The 22,582-nt window shown below is 32.2% G+C and overlaps 1 protein-coding gene across 3 annotated transcripts in view; it reads left to right on the top strand.

The window, feature by feature from the left end:
* The first annotated feature begins 269 nt into the window (after nucleotides 1–269).
* Nucleotides 270–22,582, top strand: part of LOC148622070 (scavenger receptor cysteine-rich domain-containing protein DMBT1-like) — a 42,868-nt gene continuing 20,555 nt past the window's right edge. The window contains exons 1-9 of one of the 3 annotated variants that reach the window (XM_088571583.1): nucleotides 270–742; nucleotides 8,918–9,075; nucleotides 13,307–13,472; nucleotides 16,777–17,115; nucleotides 19,236–19,556; nucleotides 20,090–20,413; nucleotides 20,669–20,983; nucleotides 21,758–21,910; nucleotides 22,311–22,478. In XM_088571583.1, the coding sequence (XP_088427709.1) occupies nucleotides 649–742; nucleotides 8,918–9,075; nucleotides 13,307–13,472; nucleotides 16,777–17,115; nucleotides 19,236–19,556; nucleotides 20,090–20,413; nucleotides 20,669–20,983; nucleotides 21,758–21,910; nucleotides 22,311–22,478 (2,038 nt within the window). In that variant the 5' untranslated portion in view covers nucleotides 270–648. Of the gene's footprint in view, nucleotides 743–4,059; nucleotides 4,136–7,761; nucleotides 7,891–8,917; nucleotides 9,076–13,306; nucleotides 13,473–16,776; nucleotides 17,116–19,235; nucleotides 19,557–20,089; nucleotides 20,414–20,668; nucleotides 20,984–21,757; nucleotides 21,911–22,310; nucleotides 22,479–22,582 lie in introns of those variants that run through there. The other 2 variants (XM_088571584.1, XM_088571585.1) reach the window with 2 other exon arrangements.

The following is a 22,582-nucleotide window of genomic DNA, read 5'->3' as shown; positions in this document are numbered from 1 at the left end:
AGTTGTAAAAAGTGCATCAAACTCTTAAATTATGGTTTAGGGTCATGCTGATTAATCCTGCATTACGTTATTTTAATTTGTCAAACATGAAGAATAATTTTGCATATTGAAAGGACAAGTAAAACAGGTAGAGCGCACACATTTGTTGTTTAATATGTCTACCATTATTACCTGAGTTTCTAGGTGATTGTTTTTGTTATATATGACATGTTTGTCATATAAAAAATATATTAATGGCCGACGTCACTAAAGGCGTTTAGAAGAACAATTAGTCCAAAAAAAAACTGCAGATCAGCTAACAGGATCTTGCGCCAGAGGAAAAAATTTTAAAGTGATTTATTGCATGCTGTGGCTTATCATGTCACTTAGTCGTAACCTATTCAGTGAACATTTAGAAATCATTGTTCATCATGTGGTGTAGAAACTGAAGTAGATGTTGATGCGGCGCGGAATTTTGTTTTAAATTCTGGTATACGTATCAAATATTATCGTATCACTTACAAATTCTACGTCATTTCTAACTGGACGTTATCTTAATTTGGAATAATTACTTCATTATAACACTGCAATAAGAGGGTGTATTGTTCGAGTTACGTGAACCCTTTCTATTATTTTTTTTTCATGCTATTTAGTTAATGCAAAAGCGATATGATTTCAATCATTCCGAAATGGATGTGCGTTATAGGAGCTATTGTATTAAGAACAGCTAGCTCAAGTGAAACAGGGAAACAAACATTACAAGGTAAGATTAATGGTTCAAAATATATAAAGATAGGTAGTTAACTACGTCGTTCTTCAAAAAAAAACTATAACACCTTGTTCATCATATACATCGTACACATAATGTCTCTTGAATACATGCAGTGCATTTAGGTAAATAAAAGTAACGGGTGCTTTGGACCAAGACATGTGTAGCCCTGTGATTCCTTTAACGAAGAGCGTTTGATTGGAACTTGTCACGTGAGTCTCATGGAGGCTGAAGGCTGCATTGAACTTTGACCCATTTATCAGTATATATTACACTAGACTGACAAACATAAGATTTACTTTATAAAAGGTGTCCTCGGTTTGTCCTTAAGGTAATGGACTTTCTATGTACAAACAACAAGAATTCATTTATATGTACCGACTTCCATATTCTATCCCAAATTCTTTTGAAGTTTTCCCTAGCTGGTTATAAATGGACTCACTACAAAAACCAAAGCGTATGAAGATATCCTGTAATAGTTTAATTGTTATCATTTTCAACATGTGGTTGTTTGTCTTACTATATTTTACCCATTTTGTCCTATACTTGATTGATAGTTGACATTAATAAGAAATAACTTGACTGTCAACTTTTCTAACGCCCTTGGGCCGAAGACGGATTACACTTCTCTTCATTGCTATCAGCTTATTATAGATAAATCATTTAATAATAAGATGATTATTGATTTATGGTAATTAGAGAATATTATCTTGGTGGGCTTTGTACCTTACATTTTACTCCAGTCCTTCCTTGCGGCGATGAAGCACAATACTAATACTAACATGTACAAGAGGGCATTGATAAGTACACATTGATAATAACATAACATTTCAAGATACGGAGGTACCGGTCGATTGTTATTGGAGGTTGTTGGAACCGGTGCATTTCGTATTCTCATTTTTTTAAAAATGCTCCCTCTTCTAAAATTACCAAAAGCTTATGTCCTACGTCAGCTGTGCAATAATATAATAATAATTTAAAGTATGGATGCGATAATGTTTGTGCTAACAGTTAAGTTTTGAATAATAACATTAGAAATACTTTTTTTACATTTTTTCATTGTTACATTTGAAATAAAATAGTTGCTATCAGTGTTGAAAACTCGGAGTCCTATCAGAATGTAAAAGGACGGAAAGTGTGTGTTCTATTGCATTTTGCACCGATCTTATATTAATTCCCATAAATAATGACCGGTTCCTCACTGCTGTTGAAGTTGTTTGGTTTTTTTTGGGGGGGGTGGGGGTGGGGGTGGGAAGGTATCGAACCCACTGCATTTAAGAGTTACATTCATAGTTGTCTATGCTATATATGGCAAGAAACGACCAGAAGGAAGTGTGTGTTTGTATACATAATGAATGTACGAGGATAAATCTGGAGAAGTATTAAGACGTAAACTTACGTTTGTGATTAAGGTTTCTTGTGAAAAAAATGGATAATACAGGAATTATGTCCGATTTATCTATTGACCTGTTAATGATTATTTAAAACAAATCTGCTGCTATCTTTTTTTATTTGGATATTGATATTTCGCTGAAGTCGTTTCATTTTTGTAAAAGCTTTTTTATTGGAGGATGGGTTGGATGGGGATTGAAAGTATTCAAGTCTTCTTAAATACACATGCTTTCCTGCGCAGCAGGGTGGGCCCATGCAAAAGCTTTGATAGGGGGTTCCAGAGGAGTTCAGAAAAAAAAGGTTCAGGATATTTGCTCTATTTTTGCTCAAAATTTGCACTAATTTAATCCCAAAAAAAAATTCAACAAGCCCCCTTTTGTCGCCCGCGACTGTGTAGGATCTATGATCAAATATGTAATTTAGGCTGGACTTTAACATATTTTTACTACTAGCTTTCATGTACGCAAATTGCCCAGTTCAATTATCTGTACAGGTTTATTCTTCAAAATGTCTGTATCCTTCATATAAAACTTCAAATTTAATGAGAAAGCGAGACTCTTAAACAAAATTCTTTCTATAAAACACCTATTTTCTATTTCTGACAATGCGAACGGAAGCCACATGAATGATAGACGCATCGTGGTCAATTGTCAAATGTACGAGACACGACATATGCACGCACGATGGTCGGTTACTGTGTGCTTGAACTTTAAGTCATGAAAGTTGAGAGCCTGGTTAAGTCAATGCTTCAAGCTATTGACATCCCGTACTGCATTGAAAATCAAAAGCATGTTTATATAATTAATTTAAGGCCATATATGTACAGGTCAACTGTGTTTTTTACTAATAATGCTCTCTCAAGAGCACAGCGTATAAGCCTAACACGTATATTTGTACATATTTGATCATATGTATACGTACTTTGAAAACCATTATTGAGGAGAAGATATCATAAAAAGGAAAAACATGCCTTAACTGTGCTAAGCACAGAGTTAAGTTATCAATATTTATATGGTTAATTTTGTTTTTTTATTCAATGCAGGGACTTTATATTACGTAATGTCTCGGTACTCCATGTTTTATGAGACTACGCGAATGAGACCAAGAGGGTATGTTAACAATTGTTGAATATGCTTGTCTGTGTAGTTGAAATATATATAATTAAAAACTTCCGAAATATATGTGCACGGCTTCTTGAGCTCTCCAACAATAAAAGAATGTCTAAAATGAAAGTTTTGTTGTTTTTTCTTCTTCTTTGGATCAAGAAAGAGACTCAAATGATTAATAGTGTGACAGTGTCTGTAAACTGTCCCCATAAAGCTTGCTTAGGGGACAATTTGGACAGAACAACGAAAATCGTTTTGGGCATAAACGTGTAATAGTATGGTTTGGGAGTGTTGGTGGACTCCCGTGGCTATTTCCTTTTAAGGGGACTAAATAAACAAATAAAGGCTTAATTAGTCAATGGATTTGTTTCAAAGACATGATAACTCTTCGAACAAATGCATTTTATTGGGTACGGACCAGTTGTATAAATAGATGGAATAGGACATGTGAAAAGAAATTAACTTTTTAAAACTGTTTCCCTAACTATGGTACAAATACTAAAATATATCGGCAAAAAATTACCGAAGTGTCAGCAGTGGTATGATTCAAATAGGTCAAAATCCTAAAATACATGGCCTAAACGTGAACTTATGAAACAGAGACGATCTTCAATTGCAGGGAAATAATTTCGGACTATCTGAAGCCTAGATCAATTTGACAAGTCAACTTAATAAACAAACTGTTTGGACACTTGAAGTACAGTGACCGTTTCTGTTTTACTTAATTTTCAGCTTCGCATTATGGTTATAGGTGAAAACTTCAACTGGTTACTATTCCAAATTGCATTCTAAAGTGCGCTTACATTAAAAAGTCCGAACCAGATTCGACAGCGGTTTATTTGGATTTTAGTGTTGGAGTACAACTGATATATATCATCATCTTTTGAAGGTTAATGGCTACAGCAAATGAAGGATATATGTATCTTCGCTTGTGAATTGTCAAAATATATGGCTCTTTTTTATAAATATTTCTGTTGGGACACTTGAAGTTCACTTGTCAAAATTATCTTCGAAATTATTTCCCTGCAACCCTCCTCCTTTTTGTTTGGATATTTATATGATGGGTTTGGGTTTAGAAAGATGTGCCATATAACAATTTTAAGATTTAATTGTAGTGTGGAGTACCACACTTCAAATGCTTTTATCGACTTTCAGTTGGAAATCATGCATGTCACACATTATCTACATGTACAATTACAAATGTACCAACTGATGATTTTAAGAATAGCTCGAATGACCAATAACCTTGGTATTATCCGAAAAACAGATAGAAAATTCTGTTATTGAAAAATTGGTGTAATTGCTAACTATGTTAATTAAACATACTTAATATATGCTTTTTTAAATGAAAACAAATGTTTTTTTATTAATATTCCAACGCATTGTAGCTACCTAACAAAAGTCTGATAATCAGAGGCCTCATTACTTTATGTGCCTTCCAGTGGGTAGTTACGAAGTGTTATAATACGGGAAAAAACTTATTTAATGAATAGTTAAATAATGTAGGAAGCAATTGTACAGCCAAAAAACATATTTTATTAAGGTTTTTGGATAAATACACCTGGTGTTTGGAAAAAAAGATAGGTTTTTGGTTATTCAAGGTACCAATTTTTCAAATATTCAATAGATTACGAAAATTTTTACAATTTATTTTCTGGAATGGGCACCATTTTTGTTTGAATTGTTATTGGAAGGGTGATAACTCTGGTCAAAATACAGCTAAAAGATGGAGTTCATCCCCATTCATGGACGATGTGTGAAAATAAGAGGGTGACTTCATTTCGCTTTTGTTGTAGTCTGAGGGTGAAGTGAGCCACCCCAGAGTGACTATTTCACCTGAATCGCCCAGTAGCGTGAGGCCTGGGCTACCCCAAATTTTATTTGGTATCATCCCTGTCCCTGTACAGTACCTAGTTATGTAGTTCAATTCCAGATTCATTTTTCTGTATGCTGATACCATATTCTTCAATAGAAAGCAGGAGAAATCTTGAATGCTTGCTTACGAAGAAACATAAATTAATATACATGTTCCTTTAATAATTTTTGTCATCCCTGTTGCTTTTAACTTCCAAAGTGGTAAAATTGTTATGATGCGGTTGTCCAGGTCTAAAATATGTATGGACGCAAATGTCCAGCATGTGTAAGGAACTGGGTTGTCATGGTCTAAAATGTCTTGTGGTATAGGTAGAATCGCTCGGTATTGATGAGCTGATTATGCTATTTTTGGGGGTTTTGATCCTTCAGGATCAAAATACCTTATGTCACCGGTCCATCACTGGAACTTCCCTGCAATTTCTGAACACTACACAAAAATATAGTTCAAATATCATGCTGTTTATATCCTTCAATACCTTTTTTATAACCCGTATACATTTGTATATGTTTCTTGCAATTAATCAGCTCAATAATATTCCATTATTTCTGCAAATAAAATTTGATCTAGTCTTCTTATCAACTCAAGCTTTGACGGACTCCTTTTTGGCCTTGAAAGGTACATGTATTTAGTAATAAATTTTCATTTAGGGAAATGATTTCTTGCAGTAATGTGTCTAGAAGTATAAAATGTGTTGAGCATGTTCATTTTAACACACTTATCAATCAAATTCTCCATCCTATCATTAATATTTACTATTTATAAATAGGAAGTGAAGAGCAATGATTTTAACCAAGTAAAATTGGCAGGAAAATTCAAACAAAAGTGTCTAATTTTTGAAAATCTTGTTTTAAGGAAATTGTTTTTTTAAACTGAAATTATTTAAGTATAATTATAATGTAGGATTAATACTCTGTTAATGTAGTTTTTGAATGTAAATGCACATAAACTTTTGGATATGTTTACAATTGGGGAAAAAGGTGAAATGGAACAAAAATTTGTGAATGTGTATGAAGTTGAATCAGCAGTATGGATTGACTTTCAGTTTATGCATAATAGAGAAAAGACAGTTCTATTTTAAATGCAAATGCAAATGTGTGATCACAATTTTATATAACATCATGTAATATTTGAAATTTTGTTCATGCTACAATTTTCACTAGAATAAAAAATCTCAGCACTTTGATTGTAAAATTTGGGTGCCATGCTTTTTCCATCCTTATCTTAGAAAAAAAATGAGATTCAATCTGTATTTAATCATCGAAGCTAATGAATATTTTCTGAGACTGGTGTGGTTCTCACTTGCATTTACAAAGTATACAAGAATGATGCTGCAATGATGCTATTTTTAAGTTCCTAATTTTACATGTGGACAAACCAGATATTTATTTGATGGTTTTTCTGGCTATAAGTATACTGAACCCAGTTGATGATACAACAATTCAGGAGCATACTAGGTAGATATGGCATTACTCAGAGTTGCTTACCTTTATGATTTTGGTGTAAGGCTTACAATTTTTAAGGCAATCTTACACCTTTACAGTTTGGAAATTTCTAATTTCCAGAGTTTTATGGTTCAGTTCTGTTTTTATACGCCCGTCTAAGACAGAACGTATTATGATATACCATTGTACGTCTGTCGTCCACACTTTGGACAATAACTCAAAAACGCTTTCACCAACTTTCATGAAACTTTGTTGAATTGTTCATAACTATTGATGTAAGCTCCCTTTTGATTTTCGTAAATTTCAGATTATCATTTCTGTGTTATGAATTTTTATATGAAAAAAAGGGGATTTTCAAGTTTCCGCATAATTACTCAAAAACACTTTCACTTACTTTTATTAAACTTTGGTGAATTGTTCATATCTATTGTAAGCTCCCTTCTGATTTGTTTAAATGTCAAATTTTATGTTTTCATGTTTTGAAGTTTTACTCTTTAGAAACAAAGTTGGAAACGGCCAAGGAAATTTTATTTGTTGAAAAATCATTGAAAACGGACCATTTGTTATGATGTTAGACTAATAAATATAGAAAGTACTTAGTAACCTTGTCAGAAAAATGTGTTTTGAACTATATAGAAATGTATGGGTGAAAATCAAGACAACAAACTTAGTTAAACTTAAGGTAGCCTTGATAGTGCCAGATTTTTGTGCATTTTTTATATATTTTTTTTTTGGGGTGGGGGAGGGTATTTGACAGGACTCACAATATTTCTAGTTGATCATATAAATTCATTTAAAGCATAAGAACAAGTTAAAAGGCCAATGGACATATCATGGGCTTAAAGTGCAGCTCTTTATTTTTATATAACCTGTAACTATTGTACCAATAGTCATTTCTGGTTTGAAAACATCAAACAAAAATTCTATCCAAAAGTAGTTGTGAAGAATATGATGCTTATGCCAAAAAAAAGCATAAAACAACATAAAAAGTTCATTTTTATTCATTTTATTGATATTCATCTATAATATTGGTGATTTCTGTCCATAAAATTAGCTGTTGCATCAAAAAATGAAACATAAGATTTTTTTATCTCAAATTACTTTTTTTTGGGGTACACCTTATTATTTTTTATAAGAAAAGGGTAGGCAAGTCTAATGACTTGTATTTGGACCAAGTTGTCCTGTATTTTAAACTTGCATTATATACTATACATTTATACTTGCATGGAGAAGCCTATTCCATGGATATGTTCCTAATATTAAGTAAGGTGTTGGACTAGGTCCTGGTAGACATGGGATGACTTGCCCTCTTTGGACCAAATTGTCGTAAGTTTTAAACTTCTGTATTTACACAATCAGAATTGTTAAGACATTTCCCCTACACTTTGGTGTGTCAAGAGTTCTGATTTAGATCACTTCCTGTAAGACTGAAATCAGACCCGCCGTGGTTCTAAGGTCATAGGTAAAATGTGTATAGATTGATGATATAAAGATAAAATTCCGTGGATTAATGTTATGAGGACTTCGTCCTTTAATTTATAAGTATTTTAAAACCATGGCTGCTTTGGTGCTTGGGTGTCCACTTCAATCAAGGAATTACCCATTTTAAATTTGCCTTTATGGTTTCAGTGTCCAGAGCTATTTAATTATTTGGTCAACCACTGAAAATGATAGTCCAGCTACACATTGTCAATTTTCATGTACCTCATATTTTTGAAAATTTAATTTTAGTTCTATATTAAACAAAAAACGGACTTTGTATTTGATGACCACCCATAAGATTAGTTCATTGTTGAAGCATTGTTTTCTTTCATTATTTTAAGCTTATATCATGAATATTTATATATTTAGAAGCCAAACTAAACCAAACTCTAGCTACACATGCCATCATAGTTAACATAGACTTTTTAGCTTACCTTGACCTGCAGTCCTATTAAGGTTATTCTATCACTTTGCTTTTCTCATCTTTTAACATGTTATCTTGGTTTGACTTATTTTAACCAAATTGGCTGGAATAATGTATGAGAAAGCACCAGCAAATTATATATACCTTACTTTACTACTTCATCAAACAAAATGGTGACTAGAGACAATCTAAGCTTCTGATAGGAAACACTTTTTAGCATATATATCTCTGCTAATTAGCAAGCTTAGCAGGAATTATGTACGGAACAGTCTCTACAAACAATCCACTTTTGGTTCTGCTTGTCAGGGTGCACCAGTAAATCATTTTAGTAAATCAAATAAAACTTCTGAATGAGTTGTGTTCCAGTTGTCTTTATATGAAGGCTGAAAAATATCATGATTTCTTAGTTCTCACGGTAATAAAAACAGGAACATTTTTATTTTCCAGCTCTCAGTGTAAGATTAGTAGGAGGTGATGGATCTTCAACAGGTAGAGTAGAGATAAAAAGAAATGGAACAGATGCCTGGGGTACAATCTGTGATGATCTATGGTCTGAGGCAGAAGCTCAAGTTGTCTGTCGCATGCTCAACTATAAATGGGGGATTGTAAGTATTCACATCACTTTATTATTTCTTTTTTTAATTTCCAATTACAGGTAGATCTTTAAAAACTTTCTGTATCAGCTGATCATGTGATAAGTTGATATACAATGTGGTATCTATACTTTCCCCAACTGTTCATGGTTTAACATTTGTCATATTCAATTATCAGTATACTGTACAGAACATAAGTTAATATCTCAATATATTTCCTGGAATGTACTGTTTTATGGTGACCTTGTACAATCATGTGATAATATTAAGACTACACAATTTATCTTTGTTTACACCTTCATATGGTGGTCACATATTATGACATCATATTAAAACAAGACATCTGCATTAACTGCCTCAGGTCATGCAGAAATATGCTGTTTATCACAATAAGTAATCTGAATAAATAATCAAAGAAAATGAAAACAATGTGCAAGAAGTACAATTAAGTGCAAAAGTGAGGCATGACCATTTTTATATGCCCGTCTTATGATGATAATATTGTATATCTTTCTGTCCAGAAGTCATACAATATTTCAGGATATCTTGTTATTTTAGAGTCATAGAACCATAATTATATAAATTGGAGGACTTGTTTATCATATGGGTGTGCAAATCTATAAAATACTGTGTTCAAACAATTCATATTTAATAATCTAAAATTCTTTATAGAATTCAATGTACAAAAAAATATTAATCTATTTGTAGGTATCATTAAAGTTTAGGTGGTTAACATTGATTTTCAGACTTATATCATACATACAAACATCAACGACAGTCTTTACAATGTTTTTTTATGTCTTATGACCTTCCTCCAAAGTCTCTCTTCAAGACTACATTAATTTTGTCTTCAAATACATATTATTTGAACATATACTGGTACATTAACATGTGCTATCCACAAAACCTAAAGATTACAGGACCATTATACTGTAACAATACTAAAGTACTGTGAAAGTACTTTAATTCGTGGATTAGGGAAGAAACACAACTTCATGGGTTCTGGTTATGAGGATTTCAGTATACACATAATGGTATTCTCCTTTTTGCTGGGAACCAAATTTCATGGTTTTTCCTACCAACAAAAACTACGAAAATTGGTACCCCACAAATATTAGTACTTTCACAGTACTATGTCTTACTATAAACGGTTAGTTAATGACCAAATGTCCGTGGCACTATACAAACATCAAACAGGTGATTGTTTTTGTAATAATGACAGGCACATAATCAACATTACTTCTTGTTTTTATATTATTGGTTATAATGCTGCTGCACTATAGTAATGGGAACTTTTTTATTGATTCATTGTCATCTATTAATGCTACACTTATATGTATTGAAACAATTTAAGGTATAAAAATATTATGTGTTGTATAGTCTAGAACTCATGATATCACAAACAATTTCTTCTGACTTTAGCAGTCTGGGTTTTTTTGTTTTGTTTTGTTTGTTTTTTGTACAGATAAACAGCATGTTGTATGCATTTTTGTTGAAATGAGTGGTGAAAAACGATTTTGTTTATTCCTTGATGATTTTTCTTGTACATCATACTTGGTACATATCAATCCATTTTAAAGACTCTATATTCAAATTACTGATTCAAATTGTATTGATGAATGATGTCAACAGCGTTATAATGAATCATCTTGTCAATTTCATTAGAATTCTTAAAAAAGATTCTACATATGACATGTTATATTTTTATGTGGTTAATCTAGGAAATACATTGCATTTATGTGTTTATTTGAAGATGGGTTCACTTGACACTGTTCATTATCCTGCACTCTAACAAGTAATTTTTGAACAATTGCCCGGTACACATGTACTCTTTAATGAGCTGGGAAAAAAACTTGATAACTTAAAGAACGTCATCTTAATTTGAATTTATATCTGTGTTACCCAAAAGTTGAAGCTTCATTATGTCTGTATTACCATTTTCATCCCTGTGTGTTGTGTACATAACATTTTTGATGAAATTACTATTGAACCTATTATTAAAACTTCGTTATAATTTACAAATATTTAATATGAATTTTGCAAATCAAAGAGGATGCAGGGGTTGGAATTGGTAAGTTTCATTGTTTGTACAAGTTTTTGGCAAAAGCCTGTAACCCTTCCTCTTTTGTTATAAATTTCGGGTTCATCCTTTCTGGTATGATGTACTTCCATGAAATATATATCTTTTGCCATGATGACCTGTTTGTGAACTTGATCTTTGACCGCTATTTCAGTTTATTCAATTTTGTTTTATTTTCTTGAGACTGTGTATTCTATTGAATGATGACCTTTAAGTGTTTTGACTGACAGTAGGTTCTAGATATTTGGTATCTGGAAGTATCACCATAAAGTTTTGAATTGCCCTACAAGATACATCACTACAAAAATTTTATGGACGTCATCATGAACTAGTGGATTGTTATTGTGTATCCATCTGCACCATGAGAACTGCTTTGTTCACTGTGTGATAGTTTTCCTTTCCTCTTTTTCTACATGGGATGTGACATTTTATTAGCAACTGGGCAGGTGTATGCTTATCCTACTACTCCATGCTCCCAGTTTTTAGTGAAGTCAAGGTTGCTCATTTACTTCTGTTTCTTTGTTACATGTTATTTTGGTTATTTTATGTTTTTATGTGCATCTATTTGTAAGTTTTCCCTTTCTAGTTGTTATCCTTACCCTTGGATTATATTCTCTTTGATAACAGTGGAATCCTGATTCCATTGGTTTCCATTGATGACCGTCATGCCACATTGACCCTTGACCTCTTGGGCAAATTCAGATATTTTTCACACTACATTTCTTTTTTGTCTTATAACCAAGGCTGTAGTTTATATGTAGATGCTTCATGAAATGGATTGCATCCTATGATGAGTCACGGTCACAATGGAATGTTTATGTCTTCATTGCTTAAATTGTTTGTACTCGTTAATTTCTAATTCTCAATATTGTCAGTACATCTTTTACCTATGGAGTTGGAAAGGGAGAGATATATTGAAGTGTAATAAAACAGTTTTTCCTAATTAGTCTTTGTTATACAAGTGACTATTTCTTCATCAGATTCATTATATCTAGGGTCGTACTGTGTACAATTGACTCAATAAGATTTAGAGTACATGTGTCATGAAGTAAGCTAAGTCATGTTTATCACAGATTAACTTATATATTATCTTTTCCTATAGTTAACAGATATCTGAACTTTCCAGAATTTACATATAGTTTTGGACATGTTTCAAATTCATGGATATAGTCATGCAAAATCTTAAATTTCATTTGAAACCAAAAAACTTTCAACAACTTTCTTAATATTCTAAATGGCAAAAGTAAAATAGATCTTAAGATTAGTTTACATCTAAGCTTAGCTTAAATGTTAACCATTAATGGTTTATGTGGAGAAGTGCACAACATCTTGCCTTCAGGCCTACATGTTTGTATAAGGTTATTTACTCTTCAACAGTTTATGTATATATTCAGTTGTTGGTATTTATTTGTAATGAAATCAGTACACTGTTAGGAAATGTCATTCATGTTTTAAAATGTTATCCTGAACAAAACTTTGATCTGTTAGCCAAAAAGAATTATATTTTAATTTTAGCATCATTGGAAACATTTCATCTCAACTTAACCTTCAAATCATATACATGTATATATTAAACAAAAAGTCATTTTTTGAGAAACTGTTTTAAAAATTTGATTTTGAATCTTTTCTATTTGGTTATGAGTAAGTAGTGTTTCACATTGTAAAAGAAAGTTCTTTCACATATAAACAATATTGTGTCTGGTTAGAAGAACCCTTGTTAACGGATTCCACTTGACACTTTTTTTTAAATTTGGTCAGTAAGGAGCAATCTTAAGATTTGATTCACTTTCAGGCAAAAACAAATGTAGTTCAGCTATGACCAAGAAGTTACAGTTTTCTGGCACAAATGTACATTTGAAAGTATACAGTGTACATGTACTGGCATGTTTCTATTAATGATCTTTATCTGATGAAAAATACATTGGTTTTAATTTATGAATTATGTTCCATTAATTATGAATTATAAATGTCCACTTCTGAAGTCCTAGTGGTTTCATGATGAGATTAGAGATCATGTAGATAAGTGCTGCACTCCTGTACTATAATGCTGAGCTACATATGTAGCTATGATGCTTGATGTTTAATTTCATCTTTGTATCTATATCCGTAACTTAGTTAATGTAAGCTTTTTCAATTTTAGAAATTTTTCTTTGTACATTTCAGGCTCATACAAATTCGCCCTTTGGAGAAGGGTTAGGACCAATCTACCTAGACAATGTACAGTGTACTGGTTCTGAGAGAACTTTATTAGACTGTCAGAGCAATGGATGGGGTGTACATAACTGTAGACATTATGAGGATGCTGGTGTCTCCTGTTATAATAACTCAGGTACTTCATTAGGTAGCAGCCATAACTATATCATAATAGTACTAGATTGCTGTATAAGTGGTTTCATGGGTGGAAAATTCCACATTTTTAATGTTAGAATGGACGACTCATTTTTTGGTAATATTATTTTCACAATTCCAGAATAAACCATACATCACATAGGGATGAAAAAACGTTTAGGGGTAATGATTTGTGTTTATTAATACCATAAATAGAAACTAGTACTCCTTTATTAAAATGCTTGACTTTTTAGACAATATATTTTTCCCTTGTAAGGTTTCTATTGACAGCCACAGTACTGGTTATACAAAAGTACTTAGGGCAGCTTTCCTAAATCTTGCTAAATGTACTGGTAATTTCCTTCTTGAAAATTTCAATTTAAAAGTCTGATTTCAATGCACAGTTTGATAAATGAATACATCTTCTCTACAATCTTTATTGTTCTTTACATAATGAGAATGTACTTGTACACCTTAATGTGATAAAATACTCTGGTTAATAAAATTCAAGCCCAAATGATCATGTAAATTGTTGTCATCATTTATGTTACTTTGTAATGTAACAAACACTGACAGTCATTCTAGACCTTAATGACCAGTCATTTGATCTTTATGTGTTGATGGTCATCATATTTGTTATTTATGTAAATGTTCAATCTTGTAAACAACTTAACCATATGTTTTTGATAACAGATTCAAAATGTATCTTAGTCTAAGTACTGATGTTTTCTTTTATATAATTTTAGTTAATTAACATGTAATATTAAATTCTTTGTCTGTTGTGATTGTGGTTGATTATGACAAAGAAATATTCACATTAGATATGATGGTCTAAGGCAACACTGAACACAGATCTTTATGTCTTAATGCATGGAGTTACATAGGACTACTGAGTCAGTGAGTGTCTTAGATATTTATGAAACCATTCCCCAACACACTAAGTTTGGGGAGTATATAGGAATTATCATGTCTGTCGTCTGTCTGTCCACATATGCACAACTCCTAAACTGCTAAATGGATTTATAAGAATTTTCATGGGCATGTTGTACATAATATTTATATAGCCTGATGCCTGCAAAGGGAGATAATTAAACTAAGGTGATGCACATGTTAGGTCTCACTAACCACTTCCGGGTCAAATGGCCACCCCACTATGTAGTACCAAAAAACACAATGAACCTAGACATATGCATTGTAAGACCATTATTTGTGTGTATTATGATTAAAAGTAGTCAAAATAAAGGTGAGAATGTGTACTTGAAAATCACTTATGTAATTAACTACAAAATTGTATGAATACTGTTTACATGTGTGAGTAATTTGCCTCCATGCTGTCAGTTAGTAGAAAAGGTAAAAATGTGGATTTTCAGTATTATTTATTCAAGTACATTTTGTGAAGAATTTCTACAATCATCGTACCATTAGCATAATGATTTTGGAAGCCTTATTTTCCAAGCTTTGCACCAGTATGCAACTTTAAGATGTCATTTGTCCTGGGCATTCACAGTGAAACTTTGAAAATTACTTTTTTAACATGTACAGTAATGGAAACATTAGAAGTGGTTAGTGAGACCCTAAAACCATGAAAGAGTGACTCCTCTTAACCACTAATTAGAGTTTGATAAAGTTTTATAGGAAGGTTAGGCATTATTCAGTTGTGTGAAATGTCAGGTCAGTACAAAGGGAGATTAATCAACTTCAGGGTTTAACATGATTTGAGTCTACTGGAAACTAAAGTATTTTTTGTGAGCTTACTTATAGTATATCAAGTTCCTACTGAACTTCCACGTGTCTGATTTTACCTTTTATAAACTGAGTTTTGTCTGTCTTGTCACTACTCCCCCTTAACTGTTCAATGGATTTTAATGCAACTTTATATGATGAAGAGGACTTGAAGTGTTACCCTCGGGTGCCTTGAGATTTTAAAAATATTGATAGGTGGTCAGTATGGGGAAACACACATAGTAGTAGTAAATCTTAACTTTTTTCATTGATGTACATTATAGTAAGAACACAATTTGATGTTTTGAATTACTTTGATGTTATGTATATTTTGACAACTTGTTTGAAGCTCGGACATATTTCTGTCAGAACTGTTCATTGCTTTAACCACATGACTGAGAATGTTGGCAGTGCCCATTAGGAGTGGGTTTTTTATATGATTTACTGAATTACTTAAATGCACAGTATTTATTTTAGGAGATATGTCCATTACACAAGTTTCCTTTATTTATTTTAGGAGATATGTCCATTACACAAGTTTCCTTTATTTATTTTAGGAGATATGTCCATTACACATGTTTCCTTTATTACACTTATTAGGCAATGCACATATTTTTTTTAGGTTTTTGTTTTGAATACTCTTTTTTTCTGAGTTTAACTTGGTATTAAAAGTAATTAAATTTTAAAGCAGATTTTTCAGGTATAACTTATTGTTTTATTTATACAAAGGGGAAGTCCAGAACCATGTTTGACATAAACATTGATTTAATAGGAAGACATTTTAGGACTAGGTCCTTGAACTGTACATATGTTTACATTATAAGAACTTTGATACAATATAGAATTAATGATATGAATGACAATGTACTGGGTTTGCCTTGTTGTTGACAGATGTATTTTCATAAGTGTCTGTGATATAAGTGCACTTGTTTTTGAGTAATTTTATGTCTCTCTTAGATATTAAGAAATTTTATTTGTAGATATTGATTATGAAAATCAATACATGTATACATCTGATAATTTATCACTGTTTGTATTCATTCTATTAAACAAACCAAAGTGTCGATTTAAAAATCAATTAGATTTCAGATGTATGGCATTCAAATCAGTTATGATGAACCTTCTATCTGATCTATTAAGAGTTGCTTAAACCTAGCAGCTAATTTGCATTTATAGTTAATATCTAAAAATTAAAAAATAATTAAACCCCTATTTACATATAAGGATAGTGATACTTTAAAAGCATGTTAATTCATGGATACCAATATTGGTGGATTTGGGAAGAAACACCAGTTTGTGGATTCTTGAATTTGTGGTTTTGATATTTTCAGTATACACATCAAAGGAAATATACTTTTTGTTGGGAACCAAATTTCATGGTTTGGCCTTCCCACAAAAACCATAAAAATTGGTACCCCACAAACAATAGTACTTTCACAGTTGTTTTTTTTAAGTCAGTATTCTCCTTGGACCATTATATCAAAGAGAAAAAAATATTCTTATGTATGGAACTCCTGTTGGGAGTACCACAGAGACTCCCTACACAGAAATTTCCATAAATGGAAACTGTTTATGTTTTTCAGTTCGTTTGAACTCTAGAGGTCGTACCGATGTAGGGACAGTAGAAATCCACACTGAAGGATCCTGGGTACAGGTCTGCGATGCAGGATGGGATGATCAAGATGCCTCAGTCTTGTGTAAAGAAATGAATTTTGCCACTGGCAAAGCTCTTCTTAGATCTCAGCTAGGCAAAGTCTCATCTTCATCCATCTCAACAAAAGCCTTCACACACTTTGCCTGTCGTGGATCTGAAACACATCTGATTAATTGTAACCACACAGTTCTGACGTCAAAGTGTGATACCAAACACAGAGCGTCTGCCATATGTTATGACACAATACCAACACCACAACAAATGCAAGGTAAGGATTAAGATCACTTTCTCACTGTATTCAAAGAAAATACATATTGACATGTTGAAAAACATACAAGGTAGTAACAACATGCCAAATGTCTAGTAAGACTAGTACAGAAAAGGGCTTCTGATTGGTCTTTGGACTAATATATCATTACTTGTTTGACGCACACACAAAAACACATTAAAAGACATAAATGTCCTTTTTTTAAATACTATTTAAAATTTTATTTTATTGACATTATACAACTATGTCTCTTATAAACAATATATTACTCCATGTAATAATTTGATCATGTCTTCATACATGTCTACTATAGTTATATTTTAGGTCAAGTTTTACACATTTAACATTAAGAATGTACAGATCTTGCTAACAATCGGGCAAAAGGATCAGTTATCATACTTCTTCCCTTAACTTCTAAAATTCTGAACTATGTACAACTATTATGAACACATACATGAACTGTAAAGTAAGTAATAGTACATGTACATGTATATGTTCCATTCTACAATAAGTTGTGAACAGACAAAATCTATATGTTATAAGTTAAATGTACTTCATGTCACATTAATATACCAGCATTTTTTAGAACAATGACTTTCAAAAGTTTCTATATTAAATTACCATGAAGTATTATTCACTATTGTAAAATTTATATTGTGTTTTTGGATGGGTTTGTTGAATTGATAATTGGTTTATGGTTAATTAATGAAAGTTCATTTGAAATTCAATGTCTTGATTCTTCAAAGGTACATTTTGGAAACAGAAAAAAATCTTCTAATGAATCCAGCCTATACACATGAAGCTACATCATACCTTGTACAGTACAAGTATTATAAGACATCCCTTTAAATAGGTTATAAGGAAATCAAAAGCACTGCATTGGATGAGTTCATTATAATGACAGGGTGAAAGGTTTTCAGGCCACATCATCCCTTGTTATAATGAATGTTTCCTGAGATTTATTATGTATCTCTTCTATTACTAATCACACACATACTTAACCTTATATGTAATACAATGTATGACTAATTTATGCTATTCAACATTAATTTTCTAATTATACACTGATGTAACTGTACTTATAATTTGTAACCTTATTATTTTTATAACAAACTGAGGAGTCATTTGACCTCGATATTACATGTAGGTACGTGTAGTATACTTATGGACTTTTGCAAAGTTAATCATAGAAATATTTGCTAAATGAACATGTGTGCAATCTGCTAATAATTGTATACTGCTAAAGAAATGCAATAGTCGCTTTTTTCACAGGAGATCTAGATTTTTTTTACAAATTATCCCCCCTTCCCCAAATTGTTGTGCAATTACAAGACATTTTGCATTAAATTTGATATCAAACTTTTCATAATCTATTGTTTTCTGTTTAAAGAGACCACAAAAATTGTGTTGTAGAAATTTGTTGTCTTAAAGTCTACATAATGTTCACACCTAGGTTTTACTTCGGTTTGTCTGATAGCTTAACCTTAACCAAAATTATGTAACAATCTTATATGGAAATCAACTATTTCTATCTGTTATGTAGAGATAGCTGTCATTGTTTCCTTTGATATCTTGGAAGATGTATCTATTTCTACTGACAAATGACAGAGACCCTAATTGGCCAGGTGTGAACAATTACTACCCCTAAAACAGTGTTTTACCTGTTTTATATATTAAGTAGTCATGAAATCTTTTTAACCCCAAACCCTAAAGAAGCCTTAGGTCTAAATTTTAAGGAGATGATATCAAGGGACTTCAGAATATATATTTAACCAATATATAGGTTTTAGGTTTTGTTATAGACAATTAATTAATTTCTATGTTCCTCTGGAAATGACAAATTTATATTTATAAAGATTGATTTGAGCTGATCTTCTATGGTACCTATGAGATCTCTTCATCCATTGTTGTAGTTCATATTTCTTTTGAGAGCAAACATCATAGAGCATGTTTACAGAAGCAATGACAATGTCACAGGGCATTGAGATAAGGAAACTTAATGTCACAATGATAGTTGTGTGAAATGATGATGGTGACCTCCCTGACTGGACTGTAAAATGCAGTACACTCTGTATTAGAGAAATAGGTTAATACACTCACATTCACTTTTTATTTTGCAGATTTCAATGTAAGATTAGAGAAAGGAACATCAGTTTGGGGTGAAGTCAGTGTACAGAAATATGGTATATGGGGACAAGTGTGTGCCTCTGGTACTGAATGGAATGACAAAGCTGCCACTGTGGTATGTAAGGAACTGGGACAAGGATTCACTGGAGGCAAGGCTTATGGTACAGTCAATGAAACCCTCCGACCTATTTGGATAACTAAACTGAACTGTAGTGGTAGTGAACTGAGTCTGAAGGACTGTGTACATGATGAGAACACATGGGGTGATGCTGTGTATTCATGTAGACCTGCTTATGCACTGTGTTACAGACAAGGTAAGTATATTGTTTCTTACAAAATTGTTGAGATGAAAGTAACATATGGCATGTAATAACTTCTTTTTACTAGACATATAATGTGCCACTATATGATAATTTCTTATATACATGGTTGAAAGGGAAATGGTTAATTCCTTATCAAGAAAAAATATTCATTATACCCTGTGCTGTGGAGGGTATGCATTGAGCATTGTGTCTACAACTACTTTTCACAACCACTTGACATTTGGGTAGAAACTGTAGATAGGTATATTGTGGTATGAAACCACACCAACTTCATGTTTAACAACTCTACAGTTATGACCAGATGGTTATTGGTTTAGGGAGCTGGGGTATCCTCTAGTGAGCTCTACTCATAGTTTTTCTATTTTTATTTTGTTTTATAAGCAGGTAAAAAAACATGCCTGTTTTCTTTACAACTCAGATAGGAAACTTATTGGCTTGTTTGTGATCATGTTTTCTGGATCCAGATGTTTTTGCGTGATTATTATCTATCAAGTTCTGAAAAAGATGTTTATCTATTTTCATAGGGGTAACTCTACAATTAGTTGATGGTGGTGAATATTATGGCAGAGTACAGATCACTTATGATGGAAAGACAGGGACTGTATGCGATAATTCCTGGTCCTCTAGTGATGCAAGGGTAGTTTGTAAACAGTTAGGGTTTGCTGATGGGGATCCTATCTCTAAGTCTCACTATGGTAATGGCACAGGATCTATCATGATGGATGGACTTGGTTGTTATGGTTATGAGGATTCCCTCCTGGAGTGTAGGAACAAAGGATGGGAGACAACTCCTGACAGCAAATGTCATGATCACTCTAAAGATGCTGCCGTTATCTGTCATAAAGATGGTATTGTTATATTTAACTTGTTTCATTAACTTGTCTTCTTTACATATTTAATCATATATATCAGTTTACTTTGGTGCACAGAACACGTTATTGTATTTTTGTCTTTCATTATTGATCATATTAAATAAGTTTTAGTTTTTTATTATTATTTATTTACACTTTTTTAGGTGTAGAAAAGCAATTGTTTCTGAAATTTGACATTTTTTTCTTTTGAATGTTCTTTCATTTCATGTAATCACTTGACCTATATTTCAGTGAGGTTATCTCGAGGGTATCATTCCCATGGAGTGGTTCAGATCATGGATCAATATTGGTCTGTCCTTTGTGGTGAGGGCTTCAACAATACTGAAGCCAGAGTAGTCTGTAGACAACTGGGCTTTGAAAATGGTCATGTATTACCTATGGGATCATTTGGGACATTTTATGGAAGATATGCTAGACCTAATATCAACTGTACAGGGCGGGAAAAGAGTATACTGGATTGTAATTACGACAGGTTTAGAGGATGTCAGCGAGATAATTATCTGGCGTATGCCTCAGTATCTTGCTATAATGGAACTATGTCTAGAGGTTTGTGTACAGTCAACTGGTTGACAATTGTGAAGTCCGAGTTTTCAAAATGAATGGCTGTTAAAAAATTTGTTACAAAGACAAACTTTTATTCTTATTTTGTACGTCATTATGTTCATTGGTAGACTTAAATTTTGTTTATTAAGAGTTACTTTTTTTAGTCACTTTTTTCATGATTTAAACAAACACATTAATTCTGAAATGACAACTGAAGTAACGTACATTCTACTGTTTGTTGAACACATGATTTCAACCAAACAACAAAAAATAGGGTGATTTTTTTTAATAGACATGTATTCCTTAACAATGTACTAGTATGCATTGACCCAATTTAACCATACAATCTCTCACTAAAGAGACAAGCATATTCCTAGTTTTAGTTATGTGAGATATCCTTTTCTTATACACGGGTGAGATAAAGCATGCTAGATTGTGACATCACAATAAAAATTTTATGGTGTCTTGTAAATACAATGGAATTTCAGCATGCAGGGCATTCTAAATTGGCATACTAATCACAAAATTGATTTTAAAAGAGAGAAAAAAAGTCAAACACCACTAGAAAATACATAACTAGGAAATTTCAGACACCCTCAGGTAAGATTTCTCTTTCTTGCATTCTCAGTAGTGTTAGATTCTTACCTCAATATTCACTATCTGCCCTTGATAATAAGGATAAGTAATTTAATCAAAAACAACCTTTCATTTTGATTTGTGTCAAGTTGACCACTTTCAACAATTTTTTTCTATAATTCTGGTATTTGAAATGTTCAGGAACCCAGTTAAAGTTAGAGGATGGATCATATGGATACATTAATCAGACAGGCCGTGTCTCAGTTAATCAGTATGGTATCTGGGGGAGGATCTGTCCTAGTGCCTGGGATGATGTAGATGCTGATATTGTCTGTAGACAACTTGGTCACAGAGGTAAAAAAAAAAGAGTTTTTTCTGTGTTAATTGAAATACATTTATGATAACCAGATGTGTTAACCTTTATGGATTCTCGGTAGTTTACAAATTTTGACTGCAAATTACACTCAATAAATTTGTAAGTCTCTTCATAGAACCTATATTAAAAATCAACAAGTTCACAATTTTTTGGATACAACAAAATTACAAATTATCATAAATTAGCATAAACAGATCTGGATTACTATGAAAATTACACTTTCAAATTAATTCTGTAAAATGTAACTTCACATGTACTTATTTACTAAAAACCACCAGTGAATGAAGTGAAGCATGTATGAAAATGTTTGGTGTTTGAAACACATGATGACTGCAAAGATTGAACAGAAAACAGAAATTAATGCAAATTATGTTTTAGGTGGAGTAGCCTTTCAACAGACAGCAGTAGGAAGTGGACCATACTTCTTAGGAGAGGTCAATTGTCGTGGTAATGAGTCTACGTTGTTTGAATGTCCAATTGGTGGCGATGAATGTGATTCGCAGTTCACTTCAGGCAATGCTGGCGTCCTGTGTTATAACCAAATAAGTGAGTATAAAAGATACAGTTTGAAAATTTAGTTTAAATATGTTTGAATTAAGCTAAATTGCCATGATTACTATTATAATAAGGTTTTACCTCAAAAATTAAGA

Source organism: Perna viridis, chromosome 3 (assembly GCF_037379345.1).
Source record: "Perna viridis isolate PV_CMFRI_1.1 ecotype Kerala chromosome 3, ASM3737934v1, whole genome shotgun sequence".
In the NCBI taxonomy this organism is placed as follows: Eukaryota; Metazoa; Mollusca; class Bivalvia; order Mytilida; family Mytilidae; genus Perna; species Perna viridis.
This window is presented reverse-complemented; position numbering and strand designations above follow the sequence as displayed.